The sequence below is a fragment of the Conger conger genome, chromosome 14 (genome assembly GCF_963514075.1).
Source record: "Conger conger chromosome 14, fConCon1.1, whole genome shotgun sequence".
Classification (NCBI taxonomy): Eukaryota; Metazoa; Chordata; class Actinopteri; order Anguilliformes; family Congridae; genus Conger; species Conger conger.
In genome coordinates this window covers 31,306,216-31,328,738 of record NC_083773.1, presented here as the reverse complement: position 1 = coordinate 31,328,738, position 22,523 = coordinate 31,306,216, and the positions used below count along the sequence as shown (strand labels likewise).

General features: G+C 47.1%; 1 protein-coding gene across 1 annotated transcript in view; it reads left to right on the top strand.

Moving 5' to 3' along the window:
• LOC133109603 (plexin-A1-like) overlaps positions 1-21,679 on the top strand; it is a 226,696-nt gene extending 205,017 nt beyond the window's left edge. The window contains exons 24-32 of the mRNA XM_061218996.1: positions 1,165-1,311; positions 1,724-1,883; positions 2,512-2,615; positions 2,849-2,945; positions 6,350-6,540; positions 10,446-10,615; positions 13,293-13,505; positions 13,706-13,856; positions 17,071-21,679. Of these exons, the coding sequence (XP_061074980.1) occupies positions 1,165-1,311; positions 1,724-1,883; positions 2,512-2,615; positions 2,849-2,945; positions 6,350-6,540; positions 10,446-10,615; positions 13,293-13,505; positions 13,706-13,856; positions 17,071-17,166 (1,329 nt within the window). The 3' untranslated portion in view covers positions 17,167-21,679. The remainder of the gene's footprint in view (positions 1-1,164; positions 1,312-1,723; positions 1,884-2,511; positions 2,616-2,848; positions 2,946-6,349; positions 6,541-10,445; positions 10,616-13,292; positions 13,506-13,705; positions 13,857-17,070) is intronic.
• The last annotated feature ends 844 nt before the right edge of the window (positions 21,680-22,523 follow it).

Here is a 22,523-nt window from a genome sequence, read left to right as displayed (position 1 = left end):
GTGTGTGTGTCTGCGTGTGTGTCTGCGTGTGTGTCTGCGTGTGTGTCCGCGTGTGTCTGTGTGTGTGTCTGTGTGTGTGTCGGCGTGTGTTTCTGTGTCTGTGTGTGTGTGTCCGTCTGCTTATGTGTGTGTGTTTCTGTGTGTGTGTGTGTATGTGTGTGTGTGTGTGTGTGTGTGAGAGAGAAATTGAGAGCTCAGTCCTAGCTTTCTTTCACTGCCTCGTTGACACGCTGACATTTCATGCACTCAAGTGCTTTTCAAGCACTTTTTTACTGGGAGTCATTAACCTTCTATTAACTCCTCCGTCAGCCGCCATTCCCCTCCCCTCAGCCACGGGGGCAGGCCCCGCCTTCTGCTCCGTGTGCCTTGGCGAGAGCGTTTCTGCGCCAGGCCCAGTCAGACAGGCCTCAGCGTGGCGGAGACAGCGTAGAACGCCGTGGCTGTGACTAAATCACCGCCGCCGCCTTTGGGAGATGTGGAAAGTCGTGTATGATAATGAGACGCCCCCGTAGAGAGGGAAGGTTATGCTCCGGCAACGCCACAAATCACATCACGGCTCAGAACCCCGATGTGTTTAGCTAAACACATTTCGAATAGGTTTGTTGTTTTGTTGAAAATCTCCAGTGTTGCGAGGAGCCATCGACAGGATCGGGGAGCTGTTGTCATGCCTGCTTTAACCTCCGGGGTGTTTGAGGAACTGTGCCCGCCGTTAAACAGCCGGGTTTTAAGACATCCTGCTCCGTGTCTGGGCGGCTGTCCTTCCCGCTTTGACTGGCCTGAATGGCTAAATGGCAGGACCCTAAGCTGGGCGGTGTCGTCGAATCCCTGGCACCACACCCGTCTCCTGTGTGTGTGTGTGCGTGTGCGTGTGCGTGTGTACGCGTGTGTCTGTCTGTGTGCGTGTGTGTGCATGTGCGTGTGTGTCTGTGTGTGCGTGTGTGTCTCTGTGTGTCTGTGTGTGTCTGTGTGTGTGTGTGTGTGTGTGTCTGTGTGTGTGTGTGTGTGTGTGTGTGTATCTGTGTGTGTGTGTGTGTGTGTGTGTGTTAGACTAACTCTCTCTCTCTGTAACAGGAGTGTGCGGGTGAGCCTCTCTTCATGCTGTACTGTGTGTGCGGGTGCGGGTGTGTGTGCGTGTGTGTTAGACTAACTCTCTCTCTGTTACAGGAGTGTGCGGGTGAGCCTCTCTTCATGCTGTACTGTGCGATGAAGCAGCAGATGGAGAAGGGGCCCATAGACGCCATCACCGGAGAGGCCAGATACTCCCTGAGCGAAGACAAGCTCATCCGCCAGCAGATCGACTACAAGACCCTGGTCAGTGCGCTGGAGGCAGGGCAGGGCCAGGGAATCCCTCTGTGGAACTCTGTTTACTTTGTATTTCTGCACCTGGCAAATATTGTAATGTAATTCAATAGCTGGGTCTTCACCAACAGGGCGCCAACATCTTGATTTGCTTCAAAAAATATATGTGATATTTGATCATCTGTATCCCAAGCCCAAGGCATTTTCAGAGGTCTTTGGGAAAGGTAGTGGGTCATGGATAAAGCACCAATATGACAGGCCTGCCCTGAATTTGACTTAAGAACAACAGAGAGCCGTACTGTATTACTCCCACAGTGCAGAGTAGGGAACCCCACTGCACATCTGCGCTTCTGACCTCAGCAGGACATGTAGACGCGTATCCTGATTGGCTGTGCGGGTTTTCCCTTGCCCCCCCCCCTCACAGACGCTGCACTGTGTGAACCCCGAAAACGAGAACGCCCCGGAGGTGACGGTGAAGGGGCTGAACTGCGACACCATCACGCAGGTCAAGGAGAAGCTGCTGGACGCTGTGTACAAGGGCAGCCCCTACTCCCAGAGGCCCAAAGCCTCCGACATGGACCTGGGTAAGAGCTGTGTGTCTGTGTGTCTGTGTCTGCGTGTGAGCGTGTGTGAGCTGCCTGTGTGTGTGTGAGCTGCCTGTGTGTGTGTGTGTGTGCGTGTGCATGTGTGTGGGTGGGCAGCCCCTACTCCCAGAGGCCCAAAGCCTCTGACATGGACCTGGGTAAGGACACCAGAGCTGGGTGCGTGGGTGACTCCAGGTGTATGTGAGTGAGTGTGTCGGGTAGTTTTGTGAGGGTCAGTGGTTGAATGGGTGTGTGAGTGTGTGATTGTGTGGGTGGATGGCTGTGTTAGAGTGTGGGTGAGTGAGTGGGTGTGTGTTGGAGTGAGGGTGAGTGAGTGTGTGTAGGGTAGTTTTGGAGGGTTAGTGGTTGAATGAGTGTATAGGGTAGTTTTCGGAAGGTCAGTGGTTGAATGTGTGTGTGTGTGTGTGTGTGTGTGTGTGGGTGGATGGCTGTATTAGAGTGTGGTTGAATGAGTGTGTGGGTGAGTTTTGGGCGGGTCTGTGGCTGTGTTAAGAGTGTGAGTGTGTGAGTGTGTGAGTGTGTGAGTGTGTGAGTGTGTGAGTGTGTGAGTGTGTGAGTGTGTGTGTGTGTGTGTGCGGGTCTCTCTGAGCGTGCCTCTCTCTCACAGAGTGGCGGCAGGGCAGGATGGCCCGCATCATCCTCCAGGACGAAGACGTCACCACCAAGATCGACAACGACTGGAAACGCCTCAACACGCTGGCGCACTACCAGGCGAGTTATCCCACCCAACCGCCGTCTGTCGCCGTGCGCATCCGCACGTCCGCGCTGACGTCCTCTCTCTCCCCTCCTGACGTGTTCTCTCCCCCCTGCTGACGTCCTCTCTCTCCCCTGCTGACGTCCTCTCTCTCCCCTGCTGACGTCCTCTCTCCCCCCTGCTGACGTCCTCTCTCCCCCCGCTGACGTCCTCTCTCCCCCCTGCTGACGTCCTCTCTCCCCTCCGACAGGTGACGGATGGCTCTGTGATCGCCCTGGTGCCCAAGCAGAACTCGGCCTACAACATCTCCAACTCCTCCACCTTCACCAAGTCTCTCAGCAGATACGGTGAGACCCGCTCGACCCCTCCTCCTCCTCCAGTCCTGCCTTCCCTTACTGTTACAATACGCTCCCTGTCAATCACGCTCCCCATGCATAGCAGAGTGAGCCGGTCCAGGTTTTACCAGAAGCAGCCGAATGCAGTGTTGCTCTTGTGTTGTGCTGACCATGTTACTCTTATTCTCTTGTGATTTGTCATTCAAATGATGATCGCATAAAACAGGTATTTTCACTATCTGCTGGTGATAATGCAAATACCATGGGTTGTGTTGCATGATACTCAGACAAATGAGTCCTTATGATGTAGTTTGTGTTTAATATGAAACCGATATGGACATCAGTCTCCCTTCTGCTAACTGTATGTCGTACATGGGTACTTGGGTACGTAGGTACTTGCCCTTACCGATTAAGCAAGCTAGTGTATCAGTAGTACGGCTTATAGTACATCTTTAAAGGCAGTGTATACAGCGGTTTTCCCTCTCAGGCTCCAACAGTTCATTGCTGGATCTTTGTCTGGTAAATTTGAGATGTTGGTGAAACCCTTGTGGGAATTGCTGTGCAGAGCCAAATAGAATGACCGGTTTTGCCAAGTGCAGCTGTTCAACATTCAATTTAAAGCTCGGGAAAGCCAATCCGGCTGTATTTGGTATATATTACAACGACCATAAATATAAGTAACCACATGCGCTTTTGAAAAAATTAGTTGAATTGACTTCTGTAAACTGCCATGCGCTGGGAGTGTTATTAACTTCTCTGCTACTGTAAGGTTGTTTATCATGGTTTTTCATGCATTTTTCATGGATTACTGCCTTGAATACTGTATAATATACAGTATAAGCCTCACTAGCGCATTATTCACTCCCTGCTTTTTAAGATGAAAAATCTGACAGAGAATCGGATGTGTGTATTAACCTCCTCCTAAATTTTCTGGGAGCCGTCCTGGGTAAAATAAACCCGCTGGGCGACTTGCTGCGTTTCCTCTGGCTGAAAAGCAGCAGCAAGGCGAGGTTAAGCGTGGCCGCTGTAACCAAATGACCTGCAGTTCCTCAGAAAGCTCTCCCAGTTCAAAGGGGTCCAGATCTAAATCTCCATTCCTGTCGAGCAGCGCGGGGCTTATCCCACAACGCTAGTTTGTCCCGTCTCTTCGGGATTTCTCTCCCCTTTTGATATCATAATCATGTTTAGCACTTATTTGTTGAGGGAACAAATTCCCCATCCCGACGCCGGGAGCCAGCCTTCACGTTCTTTAAGCCCTTCCCGTGATGTCTGGGAATGGCAGGCATTAAATCCGCCAACTCATTTTCGTGAAAATGTCCCGATTTTGCGTGCGGGGAAAAAAAGGGTCGTCTGACACACGGGGAGAGAGGAAAGGAGAGGAGTGGCTCACCGGTCCTCGCCAGCTCACACGCCAGATGAATTCTTTTTGGAGGTTTTTGTTTGTTTTTTTTTCCCATCCTTTTTTGCGGTTGGGTGTTGCTGTGATTGATAAGGGTGTTTCCATAGCAACGCCGGCTGCTGCCTCGAAAGCGTGAATCCTCCCTCTCTCGGCCGGATGAAAGGGCGGCGAGCCGAGGAGAAGGCGCTCTCGGTCGGGGAGGCTGGAGAGAGGCCCTGGCTCGTGGGCTGTCGGCTTCCTCGCGGCACGTGCCGCGTCTGCCGGTGGCTCCAAGACGGAGTCGTCGGGCGCAGACGTCGCCACGGGTGTCAGCTCTTCGCACGTTTCAGACTCTCCTCCCTGGCTATGCGAGAGTTCGGCGTTAATCGCGGGGGTCCACCGCTTGGTGCGCTTCCGCGTAGCTTGCCACGCGCCGCGAGAGCGAGATGGCCGCTTAAACGCTCGCAGTGCTTTAAGACCAGCTTGTGAAGAACACACGGAGGTCTGTTTGTTCATTGAGCGCGTGGAACTCAATCTTAATTCATTATTTTCTATTTGCGTTGGAGAGTACCAACTGTTTGGGATTAAGGCTTCCTCCCTGCTCTTTTCCCTGTTCCCCCCCTCGCTCTATCCGTCTTCTCGTTCTCTCCGTACGCCTGAAATTGTACTCGAACGCGCTCCGGGTTACTGGCGTTGCATAGATGAAGAGAACGCAACAGATACCCATCTTTCTGGCTTCATATAATGCGGTTTGACGTTGATAGCATTAAAAATAAAGGCGAGTGTTCGTGCGCGCTCGTCCCAGGGTCTGTGTGACGGCCCCGTTCCCCCGGCCTCGCCTGCAGTCGGGATATTGTGTTTTCCTCTTGCGTTCTTTGCGCTGAGTATCGCATTATGCATAATTTGTGTCATGTTAGGCGGAAAGGAAGATAAAAGAGCGAAGTGGCTAAGATGGATTCTGCTCTCTATCTGTTTAAGCGCAGTGCCGTCGCACGCTGCCTTCTCCTTCGCCAATTAGTAACGTTTGGAAATGAGAACGTTGGGCTACGATTCCACGACCGTCAGGATTTGATCAACCCCCCCCCACAATTGTAACTAGGGAACTTCTTTGTCATTAAAGCTTTATAATTTAGTGTGCGGGTCTCTGTGGCAGCTGCCACTGCTCTTCCATAGCCACTGTAAGGACAGCACTCAGAAAGCACAAAGCAACCTCCATCCTGCTCTCTCTCTGTCTCTCTGACACACTGCTCTCTCTCTCTCTCGCAGACACACTGCTCTCTCTCTCTCTCTCTCTCTCTCTCTCAGACACACTGCTCTCTCTCTCTCACAGACACACTGCTCTCTCTCTCTCTCTCTCTCTCTCTCTCAGACACACTGCTCTCTCTCTCAGACACACTGCTCTCTCTCTCTCTCAGACACACTGCTCTCTCTCTCTCTCAGACGCACTGCTCTCTCTCTCTCTCAGACACACTGCTCTCTCTCTCTCTCTCTCTGACACACTGTTCTCTCTCTCTCTCTCTGACACGCTGCTCTCTCTCTCTGACACGCTGCTGTCTCTGTCTGACACGCTGCTCTCTCTGACACGCTGCTCTCTCTCTGACACGCTGCTCTCTCTGTGACATGCTGCTCTCTCTCTGACACGCTGCTCTCTCTCTGACACGCTGCTCTCTCTCTGACACGCTGCTCTCTCTGACACGCTGCTCTCTCTCTCTCTCTGACACGCTGCTCTCTCTCTCTGACACGCTGCTCTCTCTGACACGCTGCTCTCTCTCTCTGACACACTGCTCTCTCTGACACGCTGCTCTCTCCCTCTCTCTCTGACACGCTGCTCTCTCTCTCTCTCTCTCTCTGACACGCTGCTCTCTCTCTCTGACACGCTGCTCTCTCTCTCTCTCTGACACGCTGCTCTCTCTCTCTCTCTGACACGCTGCTCTCTCTCTCTGACACACTGCTCTCTCTCTCTCTCTCTCTCTGACACGCTGCTCTCTCTCTCTGACACGCTGCTCTCTCTGACACGCTGCTCTCTCCCTCTCTCCAGAGAGCATGCTCCGCACGGCGAGCAGTCCTGACAGCCTGCGCTCCCGCACGCCCATGATCACGCCCGACCTGGAGAGCGGCACCAAGCTGTGGCACCTGGTGAAGAACCACGACCACTCGGACCAGCGCGAGGGCGACCGCGGCAGCAAGATGGTGTCCGAGATCTACCTGACCCGTCTGCTCGCCACCAAGGTAACGGCAGGAGGAGCCCTGCTGGGTGTGGGGGCTGAGGGAGACACGCTGTACACTACAGACCTGCAAACGCAAGCACACACACACACACTCACTCACACTCACACGCACACACACACACACTCATGCACACGCACACACACACACACACACACACACACACACTCATGCACACGCACACTCACACGCTCATGCACACGCATACACACTCACTGGAACACATGCAAACATACACACTGAAATACAAATGTGCTCACAAATGCAAGCATTCACATTACACACAAACACACACATACATGGACACTCACGATCACACGCACCCGCCCACCCACACACAAATGTAAAGTGTCAGTTTAATATTTATTCATTTTGACAGCTCTTATTGACTTCTTGCTTTCTTTTGCTCGGAACTGATGAATAGTTTTCATAACCTTTGCAATAGTGGAAGGTTGGGAGATACTGTGTAACTTAATTAGGAGTGTGGCCTGTGGCTATCGACCTGTTTGTTTTGGAGTTAATTTCTCCCGTTAAAGGTCTCGGCTGTACAGTAGACTCTCCTGGTGCACACCCGCCTGGCTGTTAACCTCTTAATGTCCTCATTCCTCATCTCTGAGCCCAGTGCATATGAAAGAGCTTCTTCATGCATGTTCAGCCCAGATTGATGTCACCCTTCATGCCCTAATAAGGTGCATTTTTAAAAGCCGTCTTTTGTCTCTGGAAATGATTGTCGTTACATGTAATAAATAAGAGTGAAATGAATCATCAGCTAATTGTTGTGCTAGAATTTAATAGCAATACATCTGTGGGATCTGAGGTCTCTCTGAGCAGATTTCCTCATTCAGGCAAGCAGGGTTTAGTCACAGTCTAGAGGCAGCTCTAAATTCAGCTCAGCATTACTCCTTTCAACAGGTTACCTCTGAAAGATAACCCAAAGGAGCAAGCCACAGAAGACTCCTAAATGCTGTGCATGTTTTCAAATATTTGCTGGTTGAAATGATTCATTATTATGAAAAATAATAAACCAAATTTAAATCCACAAAATTAATTGATGGGTCTGTTCGAACAGTAAAGTGATGGAATCACGTCAAAACCATCTGTGCATCAGGTACGGCAGACAAGGTATGGCAGTTAGAATCGGAAACAGAGGTTTCTCTCACTAATTACCGTATGCTCACTGCTTATTATGAACTAAAGATAAGACATCAAAACAGACTTTAATTTGAAATTACCAACAGAGAGCGAGGGAAGGACAAACAGAGGATTTCCCTCTTCCATCTTCCATCATACGATCTTATCAAAAATATACTGTTTGGCTTTTTTTATAAGGAGCTGAAATGCACATATTTTAGGAGGTAATTCCGTTTAGCTATCGAATGCCTTTATTAAAAATGGTAAATGTACTTACAATAGAGATGATGTTTGCACAGTACACACAATCTCCATCTTCAAACTGCCTCAACAATCGTTACTTAGGTGGGACTGCTGCAGATCCCACTTCTTTGTACGCTCAGTGAATTCAGCTTTTATCTTTATCAAATGGCTTTCGTATTCCTGTGGCGTTGTGTAGCCCCTTCTTATCTGATTATTTGGTCCTGTTGCTTCTTCAGAGAGGTGATAAAACCGCACTTGTGGAGGGAACCAGGACAAAACCCATCTATCAGGGACCTCAGCATGTCTTAATTGTAAAAGGAGTTCTGTGATATTTCCATCGGGGGTACAGAGAATGGGCCAATCAGGTTTGACAGAAAAGGCCACTTTGACACCATGTGATGTTGGTTGGGCGATGAATGAGTGACCCATACCAATGCATGCTGTCCCCTTCTCATATTCTGTCATGTAAAAACTAGATTTCCAACAGGAACGTAACCTTTAGTTGTGAATGGAGGTAAACTCTCCTCAAGTCATCAAAACTGAGTCCTGCCCTCCAGTCCGTATTCTTGTCACCAGCAGTAAAAATGGTATATAGAAATGTTTTGGCTGCAATGTAAGTACTCTCGAAAAGCTTGTTAATCTTAAAGCAAATGTGCAGGTTAATAAAGATGTTGGAAAAATTCATTCCAAAACATAATTTATGTCAACGTTTGGAACCAAATTTGGACTGCTGCATCGGGCTGTGGACAGGCTTATGAAAAAGCTGTTAAAACATATTTTAGTGCATTAGGAAGGTACTGATGTTTTGCCAGATATATAAAGAAAGGATAAAGACGATCAGTCTAGATGGACTGCAGTAAAAAGCGTCGGTAAATGCGTTAACTCTTTGCTGGTGCTCTTTCAGCGTCCCAATTGTCTCTTTCAGAGCAAATCTCTCACTTTACTCGAACATGGGCCACTGCGCTCCATCACCATGGAGCTGACTGTTCCTCATTATTCCACAAGCCATGAAAGGAGATATTAAGACACTACTCATGTGGCCTGTGTGATTTTTTTTATTATAGAAAAGGACAATGTTAGAAAGCACTTCCTGTTTTTGAGTACAAGGAAATCCTGAGATACTGTGCAGTAGGACACTGTCTACTGTATCTGTCCCAGTCATACTGTAGGAGACCGTGTCTACAGTAACTCTCCCAGTCATACTGTAGGAGACCGTGTCTACAGTAACTCTCCCAGTCATACAGTAGGAGACTGTATCTACAGTAACTCTCCCAGTCATGCTGTAGGAGACCGTGTCTACAGTAACTCTCCCAGTTATACTGTAGGAGACCGTGTCTACAGTAACTCTCCCAGTCATACTCTAGGAGACTGTATCTACAGTAACTCTCCCAGTCATACTGTAGGAGACCGTGTCTACAGTAACTCTCCCAGTCATACTGTAGGAGACTGTGTCTACAGTAACTCTCCCAGTCATACTCTAGGAGACTGTATCTACAGTAACTCTCCCAGTCATACTGTAGGAGACCGTGTCTACAGTAACTCTCCCAGTCATACTCTAGGAGACCGTGTCTACAGTAACTCTCCCATTCATACAGTAGGAGACTGTGTCTACAGTAACTCTCCCAGTCATTCAGTAGGAGACCGTGTCTACAGTAACTCTCCCAGTCATACTGTAGGAGACCGTGTCTACAGTACCTCTCCCATTCATACAGTAGGAGACTGTGTCTACAGTAACTTTAGATTTCAGTCAGGCCTGTACAGATGGGGGCAAAGGTGAATCCTGTATGTCACATTTATGTTACAGAACCTGAGGCTCAGCAAAATAACTATAAAACAGCAGTCCGTAGAGATACCTTGAATACCCCAAAGTCCCTCTAGCTATGAATGACATAATAATTTTGCCCCACTCCCCCACCTCAATCAGCTTCACCCCTCCCTGGGGTTGTTACCCCATTTGCCCTGTGACCCGGAGGTGTGGTGAATGAGAGATTGCCGTGGCGGTGAGCTGGCGGGGGAGGGGCTGCGGTAATGGGAGCAGTCCTTTATTACTCCTCTATGGCTCATTTGCATTATTGGCCTCTGAGCTCGGTTTGGTAATTTGCAGGTGCTAACGGTCCTGACGGTTTTTTCGCTTGGCTTTGCATTTTTTCCCTGTTGTTCTCTCATTAGGCTTCTATTTTTGTTACCTCCAGCAGCTAAGTCCTGGAGTAAGGCTGGAGATGTCTCGAAAGCCTCGTTCGGTGTAAAAGGAGCCAGCGACGCTTTCGGGTTCATGAACATTCCTTCTTCATTAGCGGAACTGTGGCATCACCGGCGCTGACAGTGAGATGGTCAAAATGTATCATGAATTAAGCTATCATTTGCCATGTAAGACTTGTGCCTGCTGCTGTACAGCGAGCCAGAAGGCCCTTAGAAACAGATGGATGTGCTTCACGGGGGGGAAGGAAGACTGGCTCCTGTTGTCGTAGTACTGTGTCAGTCTCCGGTCACTGAGTCACCTCAAAAACTTAGCGATGCTTTTGTGTGCTCCTCAGGGTACATTACAGAAGTTTGTGGATGACCTGTTTGAGACCATCTTCAGCACCGCACACCGAGGCAGTGCCCTTCCTCTGGCCATCAAGTACATGTTCGACTTCCTGGACGAGCAGGCCGACAAACACCAGATCACCGACGCCGACGTGCGCCACACCTGGAAGAGCAACTGGTGGGTGTGTCTGTGTCTGTGTCTGTGTCTGTGTCTGTGTCTGTGTCTGTGTCTGTGTCTGTGTCTACGTGTGTTTGTGTGTTTGTGTGTTTGTGTGTCTGTGTGTGTGTGTGTGTGTGTGTGTGTGTGTGTCTGTGTCTGTGTCTGTGTCTGTGTCTGTGTGTGTTTGTGTGTTTGTGTGTTTGTGTGTCTGTGTGTGTGTGTGTGTGTGTGTGTGTGTGTGTGTCTGTGTCTGTGTCTGTGTCTGTGTCTGTGTCTGTGTCTGTGTGTGTGTCTATGTGTGTTTGTGTGTCTGTGTGTGTGTGTGTGTGTGTCTGTGTGTGTGTCTGTGTCTGTGTGTGTCTGTGTCTGTGTCTGTGTGTGTGTCTATGTGTGTTTGTGTGTCTGTGTGTGTGTGTGTGTGTGTCTGTGTGTGTGTCTGTGTCTGTGTGTGTCTGTGTCTGTGTCTACGTCTGTGTGTGTGTCTGTGTCTACGTGTGTTTGTGTGTCTGTGTGTGTGTGTGTCTACGTGTCTGTGTCTTTGTGTGTCTGTCTGTGTCTGCGTATCTGTCTGCGTATCTGTCTGTGTGTGTGTTTACTCTGACTAAATGTACAAGTTAAACTGGATAAACACAGGGCATCATTTCACAGAGCTGGTGCTTATGGGAAGCAGTCCAGTGCTAGTTTAAATATACCTGAAGAAGTTAATTTCCCGATCCAGCCAGACTCCCCTTGGATGTTCGCTGAATGTAGCACAGCCTTCTCCCTCTTCAGGTGATGTCTGGCGCGCTGGTTCTGACACACCCTTTATTGTTTGTGAATCCCTTGTGCTTGGCTCCCTGCTGCCTAGGGGAAGGGGGAGGAAAATGCTCTGTCTCACTCAACACTCTCTCTCGCTCTCCTTTTCCCACTCTCTCTCGCTCATTCTCTCCATCTCTTTCTGACGCCTTCCTCTATCTTTCTCTCGCCCTCCACTCTTTCTCTCTCTCCCTCTCTCTCTCTCTCTCTCTCTCTCTCTCTCTCTTCACTCCATCCATTTTGCTTAGTCCCTTCCCTCTGAACCTGTCCGTGTTCTCCCGTGTGGTTGCTCGTGCCAGTGGCAGATGTCCGTTCTGCGCTGAAAGATGAGAAAATCCTGAGAAAAACAGCCCCCCTGGTTCCCATGTCAACAGGGTTCAGTGCGCTCCCAGCACTCACACTCAGGAAGTGCTTTATTGGCATATTAGCTGAAACGGTCCTATTGGCCAAGCGATGACATCAGAACCCCCACAAAATAATGTTATTGTAAAACTCCGACTCCAATCTCCGACTAATGCTAATTGTACGGTTGGAACAATGTAATGGGTGTTATCGCATGTGGTTGTTTACCTAGACCCACTTATATCTACCCACTGTCGCTCAAATTCTTAATATGTTTTTTTCACAGCGGCCCAAGATTATACTATATAATTTTTCTGTCTCCAAATGGGATTTATGTTTTTCTTGCACAAAAACCTAATTTGCTATCATAGTGGTTTGGATGTTGCTTTTTCTAAATAACAGTGCCAATTTAGTGTATCCAATTGCAAGCTTGCAAGTGTAGTCAAGCAATCAAGTGCATTTTGAAAAGTGATATTCAGTTTAAATTTGTCTGTCAGACATGGTTTGGGAATTAGAAATCTTGGTTCTTAATTCTGTTTTGTGGTTTGGCCAGGCTCATTACCTGTTATGGTTATTGTTGCAATCTGGGCCCGTATTCATAAATTATCAGAGTAGGAGCACTGACCGAGGATCATTTTCCCCAGTCCTTTCCAATTATGACCAAATAAAAGCCCTAAACCATTCCTAGGTCTACATTTCGACTGTGAGACACAGTTCTCGTGGGCCAGATGGGCATTGTGACTGGGACTGAGCTTGAGGTTTGTTGGACCCTCAAATTTTATCAAGGCGCTAATCTGAAATAGAAACTTCTGAGCGATACGGCCTCCGTTTGGCGGCGCGAGGTAATATTGACTGTTTCTGTGAACCTGTGGAACAAGCCCACTCAGAGCTGTGCTCAGGATGCTTGCTTTATCTCCATTCCTGTAATTATTGTTAATAAGGGGCCCCATTCAGCACAGAGTTGGTACAAAAGAATAGCTTTGATTACAGAACTGAAAATTACACACACACACCTGTGCGTCCCCGTCAGTATGCTTTTAGCTACGAGGATAGAAATTGCGGCTACATTTGCGGCTGAATGGAAGAAATGAATAGCTTATTGTTCAAACTAACACACTTAAGCTAAGAGGGTTCATCAAACAAAGGTGACATCAAACAATTTAAAAAGACAATACTTATAAATGATAGGCTAGCACATTCGAGAAATAAATCATCCAATCAAAATGTAAGAGACTAGGTTTAAAGACAAACAATCAAGTGCACACACACGCATTAAAATATAACCACCAACCAGTCAGGCAATAAACTACGCAATTAACTGGAAGTAGGCAGCTGTCTGCCTTTGGCCACTGAGATCCTACTGATCAGAAGTAAATTTTTTATAAGAATGTGTCATTAAGTACTTTCCAGTCTTTTATCCTCACCTTTCCCTGCCACCTTTTACATGCTTCTGGTGTCATTTACGTCGTGCTTTACTTCCTCTGATCTTTCCATTCCTTACGTCTTCTTCCTCCTGTCCCCGCGTTTGACGAGTTGACTCTCCTGCCCCCCCCTGCAGCTTGCCCCTGAGGTTCTGGGTGAACGTGATCAAGAACCCGCAGTTCGTCTTCGACATCCACAAGAACAGCATCACGGACGCCTGCCTGTCGGTGGTGGCCCAGACCTTCATGGACTCCTGCTCCACCTCCGAGCACAAACTGGGGAAGGACTCTCCCTCCAACAAGCTCCTCTACGCTAAGGACATTCCAAACTACAAGAACTGGGTGGAAAGGTACATTTGTGCTGTGAAAATGTCGTATTATTGCGCAGATTTTGTTTTGAATGTACCAAGCATTTATAAGTTCAACCTAAACGTAGTTCAACTTTACCTTCCCTTTGGTTCTCTGACTTTGTTTAAAGCCGCAGTGAATGGCCCACGATGGTCTTAAAATAGTTTTTGGCTTTAAAAGTGGTTAATCCTTCCCTGGGCAGGTACTACTCTGACATCTCGCGGATGCCAGCGATCAGTGATCAGGACATGAGTGCGTACCTGGCGGAGCAGTCGCGGCTGCATCTGAGCCAGTTCAACAGCATGAGCGCCCTGCACGAGATCTACTCCTACATCATCAAGTACAAGGATGAGGTGAGGAGCACAGAGTGTGAGGAGTCCTAGTGTGCAGTCGTTCTGTGTGATGAGTGTTAGTGTGCAGTCATTCTGTGTGATGAGTGTTAGTGTGCAGTCGTTCTGTGTGATGAGTGTTAGTGTGCAGTCATTCTGTGTGATGAGTGTTAGTGTGCAGTCATTCTGTGTGATGAGTGTTAGTGTGCAGTCATTCTGTGTGATGAGTGTTAGTGTGCAGTCATTCTGTGTGATGAGTGTTAGTGTGCAGTCATTCTGTGTGATCAGTGTTTGTGTGCAGTCATTCTGTGTGATCAGTGTTAGTGTGCAGTCATTCAGTGTGATGAGTCTTAGTGTGCAGTCATTCAGTGTGATGTGTCTTAGTGTGCAGTCATTCAGTGTGATGAGTGTTTGTGTGCAGTCATTCTGTGTGATGAGTGTTAGTGTGCAGTCGTCCGGTGTGATGAGTCTTAGTGTGCAGTCATTCTGTGTGATGAGTGTTAGTGTGCAGTCATTCTGTGTGATGAGTGTTAGTGTGCAGTCATTCTGTGTGATGAGTGTTAGTGTGCAGTCATTCTGTGTGATGTGTGTTAGTGTGCAGTCATTCTGTGTGGTGAGTGTTAGTGTGCAGTCATTCAGTGTGATGAGTCTTAGTGTGCAGTCATTCAGTGTGATGAGTGTTAGTGTGCAGTCATTCAGTGTGATGAGTGTTAGTGTGCAGTCATTCAGTGTGATGAGTGTTAGTGTGCAGTCATTCAGTGTGATGAGTCTTAGTGTGCAGTCATTCTGTGTGATGAGTGTTAGTGTGCAGTCATTCTGTGTGATGTGTGTTAGTGTGCAGTCATTCTGTGTGGTGAGTGTTAGTGTGCAGTCATTCAGTGTGATGAGTGTTAGTGTGCAGTCATTCTGTGTGATGTGTGTTAGTGTGCAGTCATTCTGTGTGATGTGTGATGTGTGATGGCGTGCAACCATTTGGTGTGATGAGTGTATGAGTCTTTTTGGGCCTTGAGCAGTTGGTGCCATACTGACTAATTTATGTGTACCTGTGTGCGTGAAATGGAAAGGCACAAATGCACATGCACATACTGTAAGCATACAGGAGTAAATGGAGTAACAAGTACTCCTCTAGGGCAAATCAAAAAGACATAAACACAAGATTGATACAGATTAGATGGGATAAATAGGATGTTAATGGGACAGCTTTGGAAAGCCCATTTAAGCTCCCTCCTCTCATCCCTCCTGTGTGTGTGGCCGTGTGTGTGGCCGTGTGTGTGGCCGTGTGTGTGGCCGTGTGTGTGTGGCCGTGTGTGTGTGGCCGTGTGTGTGTGGCCGTGTGCGTGTGTGTGTGTGTGCGTGTGTGCGTGCGTGTGTGTGTGGCCGTGTGTGTGTGGCCGTGTGTGTGTGTGTGCGTATGTGCGTGTGGCCATGTGTGTGTGCGTGCGTGTGTGTGGCCGTGTGCGTGTGTGCGTGTGTGCATGTGTGTGTGTGTGGCCGTGTGTGTGTGTGGCCGTGTGTGTGTGTGGCCGTGTGCGTGTGTGCGTGTGTGCGTGTGTGCGTGTGTGTCTCTGTGGCCGTGTGGCCGTGGCCGTGTGTGTGTGGCCGTGTGTGTGTGGCCGTGTGTGTGTGCGTGTGTGCGTGTGTGCGTGTGTGTCTCTGTGGCCGTGGCCGTGTGCGTGTTTGGGATGTGCACGGCTATTCGAATAACTGGATGCCCTGAGCATGCGGACATTGTTTTTTAAACAGTGTTTTATTTCACATTTATTTGTGTCCCTTATTTTACAGAAGAGATAATGCGCCCAGTCTTGAGCGCTTTGTCATATTTCATTTCTGACAAAAAAAGACCATTTTCGAACAGTGAAATGCCCTCAGATGCCGGGTGCGCGTGTGAGAGTGCACGTTTCTTTCTGATTTTCTTTTCATCAGCGATCACACTCAGTGCGGCTCCATTAGTAATGTTTGAAAGCACTTTAAATTGGGTCTGCGTTCGCCTGCTCGAGAGCAGCTTTGAACTATACGTTCTGAACTGCTGAACTGTTGAACTATAGAGCATTCAGAATTGATAGTGTTCTCCGTGGTCTGTTTGACATTTTAGCCGTTTTACTTCTCTCATTACTGGTCAGTGAGGTTGTGCTCAATACTGCAGTGCTAAAATGTTTAACTCTTGACCGGATCCCGATTGCAAATTGAGGATGCTTTTGGTTATTTAAGTTCCCAGTCCCAATCAGACAATGTAAGTTTGCTCTAGAGGTTTGTGTCTATAGTTCTGTCAGCTGCCTGTTCTTAACAGTTCTGTTTCCCGAACACTGAGGCTTTATTAATGCATTTGTGAAGGTGCATGTCCAAAGACGGTAGCAGCCACTGTGGGTTCATTATGGACACTCGTTATGTAGTGCAGCACTGGAAACCACTGTCACTGTCTCTTTGATAAAGCTATATGGAGGACAGGAATTAGGGGACAGCCCACGTGGTTGCAATACGAGTCTGCCCTGCCTTGGAGCTCGGTTATGTAGTTCTCTACAGAGCCCTGGCACAACCATCATTTAGCCCCCAATCCTACTGCTAATCACGCTTTCTCATGTGTGGGCGTCTCCCCCCTGCAGACAAGCGAGAGGTCTGCTAATGTCCTCTACTTCCCACCCGCCCTTGTGACTCCCATTACTGACCGCATCCCCGGTGAAATGTGGAGCCAAACACGGATACCATATTCAAAATAGGCATTTTCCTTATTTTTATCCTCCATTTTGCCTGCTATCTGAGTCGACCCTTTGGGTCTTTCAGTGTCATTACTTTGAGAGGGGGAGGGAGCAGCAGAACTCTTCATGTAGGTGCAGGTACACTGAAGATGGCTGCCGGTCATTTTGCATGCTGTGGGTGCGCTAGCATAGGCTACAGATGCTTTCCATTCACAAGGACCTGGGAGATTTGCATTCTCGGTCTTCACCGACCGCATTTTGCCTCTCTCTTTTTGCCGTTAACGGAGGTTACGGCCAAGGCCCAGTGCTTCGCTTGACTCCTGTTGGTTTTTACTGGTGACCGGGTCGCTCAAACTCACTGAGGGCTGTGGTTGTTTAAGCTCCCAGTCTCCAGGTAGTGATTTTTGCTTTTGGGAGTTTGTCTCATAATGCCGTGACTCTGCGTTTGTCAGAGCAGCTAGTTTCTCCGCACACGCGTAGCACGTATTACTCAGCGCTAATGCTAATGTTTCTAACCCTCTGAACCGCTCCTGCTCCCGCCGCAGATCCTGTCCGCGCTGGAGAAGGACGATCAGGCCCGGAGGCAGAGGCTGCGCTGCAAGCTGGAGCAGGTCATCGACACAATGGCGCTGGCCAGCTGAGGACGCGGAGGAGGCCTGGGACAAGCGCGTGGTTCTGAACCCAAACCCATGGACCGCAAGGACAGAAGCAGTGCACTGGAGATTCGGCAGAGAGGCCCGCCTCGGCCCACAACAGGAAAAAAAGAAAAAAAAAAAAAAAATGAGAAAAAAAAAAACCTGCATCACGGAAAAGCATCCGATTATCGCCGTCTGTTATTGTTTTGTTGTGTGCTTGCGTGCGTGCGTGCTCTCAGCCGCGTTCCCCCTCACCGCGCCGGGGGCGGGGCCAACACTCCGGGAGAACTGAGAACGGAGAGGCTGGGGTGCGGCTTACCCCCCTTTCCCAAACGCTCCTCCTCGTGACACGGGGCAAGCTGAGGCCCTGTCAGCCGAGAGACCATGTTGAGATCAAGGACATTTCTTTATTTTCTTTTTGTTTTTTTGTATGTTTGTTGGTTTTTATTTGGATTTTTCTTTTTTTTTTTGCATCGATGTACTCAACTGCCCACTCTCCGATCTCCTGCCACTCGTGTTACTGCTGAATTTGCACAATTTACAGAAACTGAAACGAGAGGAAAAAAAAAAAAGAAATAGATATATATAAATGCAAATACATTTTTAAAGGAACAAACAGAAATAAGGGTAAAATACTTTTTCCATTTTAATGTACGGAAGCCGCCGACTAAAGAAAAAAAATGGCTTCGATATTTCCGAGAAAAAAAAAAGAAGAAAAACGATGAAAAAACGTGTCCCGTGCCATGTTTTCTTTGAGTGTTGTTTAGTGCAAAGACATTTTGTTAGATGAAGTGTGCTATAATTTAAATGTTAACATGCCTAGTGACTGAAAAAAAAAAGACTAAATTGATCAAAAAATGAAACAAAACGGCCTCCACGGAGAAGGAAAGAACAAATCATTGCAATGTGGGGGCATTGCCTATTCAGAAACATTGGCAGTCGTAGTTGGAATGGGTCTTGAAAATAAGTAACCGTATTTATTTTCGACTGTAACTGCTCCCATCCTTAGTGCAATCATGGTTTAAACCTGAAAACCAAACCGCGCACACAAGCTTTGTTTATTGTTACTCGCATAGCTCTCTCAACTGAAAATGCATACAAACCTGAGGCCGTCGGATTTAAACTGAGGGCATTGTCTTCAGACATCTCACAAATGATCTGTGCTGAGGAATATTTTTTCGTTCATTTGCTCAATAGAATAGTTTGCTCTGAAGACCCGTATCCAGAGGGGGTAATCTTATATGAAGTACATTGCATTACTTGAAGAAACGCCACTCTCCATTAGGTAGTACCAGACCCAGTTGGGTGTGGTGAAACCCAGCAGGGTTGAAATCTGAAGTTTCCGGAAGGTTTAAGGTCAATGAATTCAAAAGTTTTAATACACCTTTTGTGCATCCCAAGCACTGCAGCCAGCTGGCTTTTTGGAGGACAGATTCTGCTTTGGGCCTTGCTAAAAACAGCAAGGTTATTTCAACATACAACAAGATTTTTCTTTCAAAAAAAAAAATAATAAGCAAAAAAAAACCAACCTGAAGTGTCATTTTGTTTCCTGTTTCTGAGGCCTGCCAATGGAGCGAAGCGCTGAGTTTTAGTTTGACTCTCCTTTCTTTCACAGTCCGTGGTAATGAGGTCAGGGGGGCACCTCGCCTTCGCTAGAACAAAGAGGAGCGAGCTCAGTGCCATTATTCAAACGTTAAAAGCAGAGGGGAGTCAATAAGTCAGTGAGATTGCTTGAGCAAACTGATTGGAGAAGGCCGGTTAGCTTTGTTGAAGAGGGGCATCAGAGGGCTAAAAGACAAGGGTAAATCCTCTTAGCTGATGACCTCAGTGGCTTTAGCATTTTATTACATTTTTTTCTTTTATAAGAGATCTTGGATGTTTGACTTTGTGGTGAGAAACTGTGTAAATTGTTTCTGCTTGCCTAAAAACCATAGTGTGGTCAGTAATGGATTTTGGTATTTTATTTTTTAATGTATTGCCTTTTTATCCAGAAGTGAAGCTGATTTTGTTACCCCCACCCCTACTCCCACACACAAGTACACACATATATGCACCCACTCAAACACACGCCTACATACACACACACACACACACACACATGCATGAACACACACAGACACACACACGGACACACCCCTACCTAATTATGTTCCGCCTAGGAAAAATTTGAGGGTACTTAATTTCTCAACAATCCCATAAACATGCTTGGTACCTTTAGCATAGTACTTTGCAGATGGAACTTCAGTATTCGTATCCTGCTCTTCCTTGTCAGGAAGTTAGTCTGGAGGTAGAAAGGATTCTTGAGCTGCTGCTTAATTCTGTCAGGTTTATTTTTCTGAGAAGATGAAGAATTTTAGGAAACTCATTGTTGCATAGCTACGCACCTACTCTGTCTGCCGCCTCATCCAAAATGAACAAGTCAAATCAAAGAGACAGGGGAACAAAGTGAGAGAAGATATTATACATGAAATGAGTGGGTTTCCTGGAAAAATTTGATAGTCTGCTTTTCCTTTTTTTAATTTACTATTTTATATCTTGACAATCATCCTGAGATGGTTTGATTTTCACTTCATTTCTTACCTGTGAAGGGCGTGAAACTAAAACTGAAACTAGCCTGCTGTGTTCACGAGACGCGAGTCAGCGTCATTTTCCCAAAACCCAACATCACTGCATCAGACATATTTTATGTGTCACCCGGTTCCTCCAGGAAGGTCCTCAAATGTAGAAACCCTGCTGTTTAAATATTTAGGTCATTTTTGTTGTTGCTGTTGTTGTTGCCGTTATTGCTGTTGTTTCTCGGCTCTTTCTTTACGTCAGGACTCCTCCTGGATCCACAACGCTTCTCCTCAAATCAGGACTGCTCGAGAAATATCTTGTCAGGTGGCAGAACCTGAAGCGAAGCCTTTATTTATTATTTAAATGATTTTTTTTTTTTTTTTTTTTTTTTTTGGCCTTTCTCATTTGTATCAGTTGGGAGCGGGTCTCCATAACAGAAATTTGGACCGAAAACACAAATCATTCTCTTTCAGCTTCCTGTTGTGTACATCTGCAGACCATGGAGGTCATTGCTGTTACAGAACCTGGGGGAGGGAACACTTTTCTTTGATAATTTTTTTTTTTTTTTCACGGTTACTTCCTGTCCAACGCACCCACGCCTCCTCTGACCTTTCCCCTGGGATAGTTCTCCCTCGAGATGGGCCAGGGCCGCTTGTGGTTCTGCCTCAGGTTCTCCCCGGCAGTGTCGGATCAGGCTTTTAAGGCCCCTAGGTAATTGGTCAGTTGTAAAGACACTCGTTAAAACCGGTGAGGGCCAGTGAGGCGTTCTCTCTTAATTGGAGCGGCTCATCCCAGCTGTTTGTGTTCAAGCAGTCATCTTGTAAAGTCTGTTTGAAACGGGGTTACCTAAAAACAGTGGCATACGCAAGGGGGACTACACACTCCTGCAGTCTTCTGGGTAATGCCTGATCACGTAGAGTAAATTTGATGTGATCCTCAGTTTGGCTTTGGCCTCTGTGGCTATTTCATTATAAAGCTAACTTTATCGATATGCCCATCTCATGCTTTAGATTTTCACTTTTTGGTCCAGTTTTCCCTGCCGAAACTTGTGTGCATATTGCCACACAGGTTAGCTTTTTGATGATTTGAATTATGGATGCTTACTCTGTCTCAGGATTTATTTTCCTTATTTTGATGGTTTAATTTTTTTTTTTTTTTTTTTTGACTGGGGAAGGATGGGTGGGGGGTGGTCTGTGTACTTTTGCATCACTGCTCTAGAGTGTAGAACCTATTGCTTTGGCAGACGAACACAAGTATTGAGGCAGTAAGCCTCCTTTTGCCACACGTGTGAAGATTGACAGAGACTCATTTGACTGAGATGGCACCAGGGCTGTGTCCTTTCTCCAGCGCAGGGCTGGGCTAAAATAGCCGCTCTGGTGGGAAGCAGGAGAAGCCCGTGGGTGAGATAGATACAGTCTGAACGGCGAGCTCTCACAGAGTGCCTTGTCAGCTCCAGTCCATCCCTACCCATCATGCACTTCTTTCATCCCGCTCTCACTGTGGTCCCTGGAACTTTCCGGAACCCAGCTCTCCTCAGCAGGTCATCACCGACGCATTCATACCGTTGCCATGACAGGACCCCTCCTCCATTTCCTCTCCAGCACCATGTCTGAAGTTATGATCCTTTTCCACTTCCCCTCTTCTTTTTTTTGTTGTTTTTATTTCGTTTTCTTTTTCTTTTTTTAATTGTGGCGGATTAAGTAGCTGTCCTTTTTAAAGTGAAAATAAATGCATAGGATCAAAATAAATACATGAATAAAAGCAAATTTAAGAAAACAAATCAGAGAAGTTTTAATACTATAATTCTGATACATTTTTAAGAGTTTCAGACTTGAAGCAACTGTGACAAGTTGGCTGTTAAACGCTCATTGTGTAAATATTCTGCGGTTTCCTATTTTGCAGATTTACTACTTGTAAATAAACACATGCATCAAGGAGAGATTAAACATTTTTTGCTAAATAACATTGCCTCTTGTTTTTCTTGTGGTTTTACCTTTGATTATGCTTGATATGGTAAGTGTCGATATGATTACTGTATGTTCAGTGTGTAATGGTGTATACCTGTTGTATATCAGCGCTAATGAAGACCGATCTGTAGCTGTGGAGACACTCTTGTGTTGCTAGTCATGGCAGTTGTGCTCATTTTAAAGGGTGTAGAAGTGCTGTAGTGTTTGGCAGTTGTGCTCATTTTAAAGGGTGGAGAAGTGCTGTCGTGTTTGGCAGTTGTGCTCATTTTAAAGGGTGTAGAAGTGCTGTAGTGTTTGGCAGTTGTGCTCATTTTAAAGGGTGTAGAAGTGCTGTCGTGTTTGGCAGTTGTGGCAGGAAATTGAGCTATTACCTGTTCCGTCGGTGTCTGTTGCCTGCATGGTTTTAGGATGAAATCACTTTCTTTGTCTCTCCCATGTGAGGAGCTGCACAGCTGTGCTAAGCCACAAGGTGAAGTTAGTCAGTCCGTCAGCAGTTCTCACTTAGGCTCAATGAGCCTTGATAGACGGGAATGTTATCATTTGTTCCAAGCATAACCACTCTGCCTAATTCAATTAAAATTCCATCGGAGAGCAGCTGAAATCGCATAATAATTGCGAGACCACTGAATGTGTAAATGGCTCTGCCCAATGCAAATACACATTCTGCGCTTAATGTGATGAATTGAAAAGGAGTCCCCCTCCTCTTCATAAAATGACATGACCGTGGTTACTAACGCTATGGCATTTTTGAAGTTTCTGAAAACTGCCTTCAGTGATTCCATAGTTTATACGCAGTACGTGGAATTCCAGGCTAATGTTGTGGTGTTTTCTCGGAAGCAC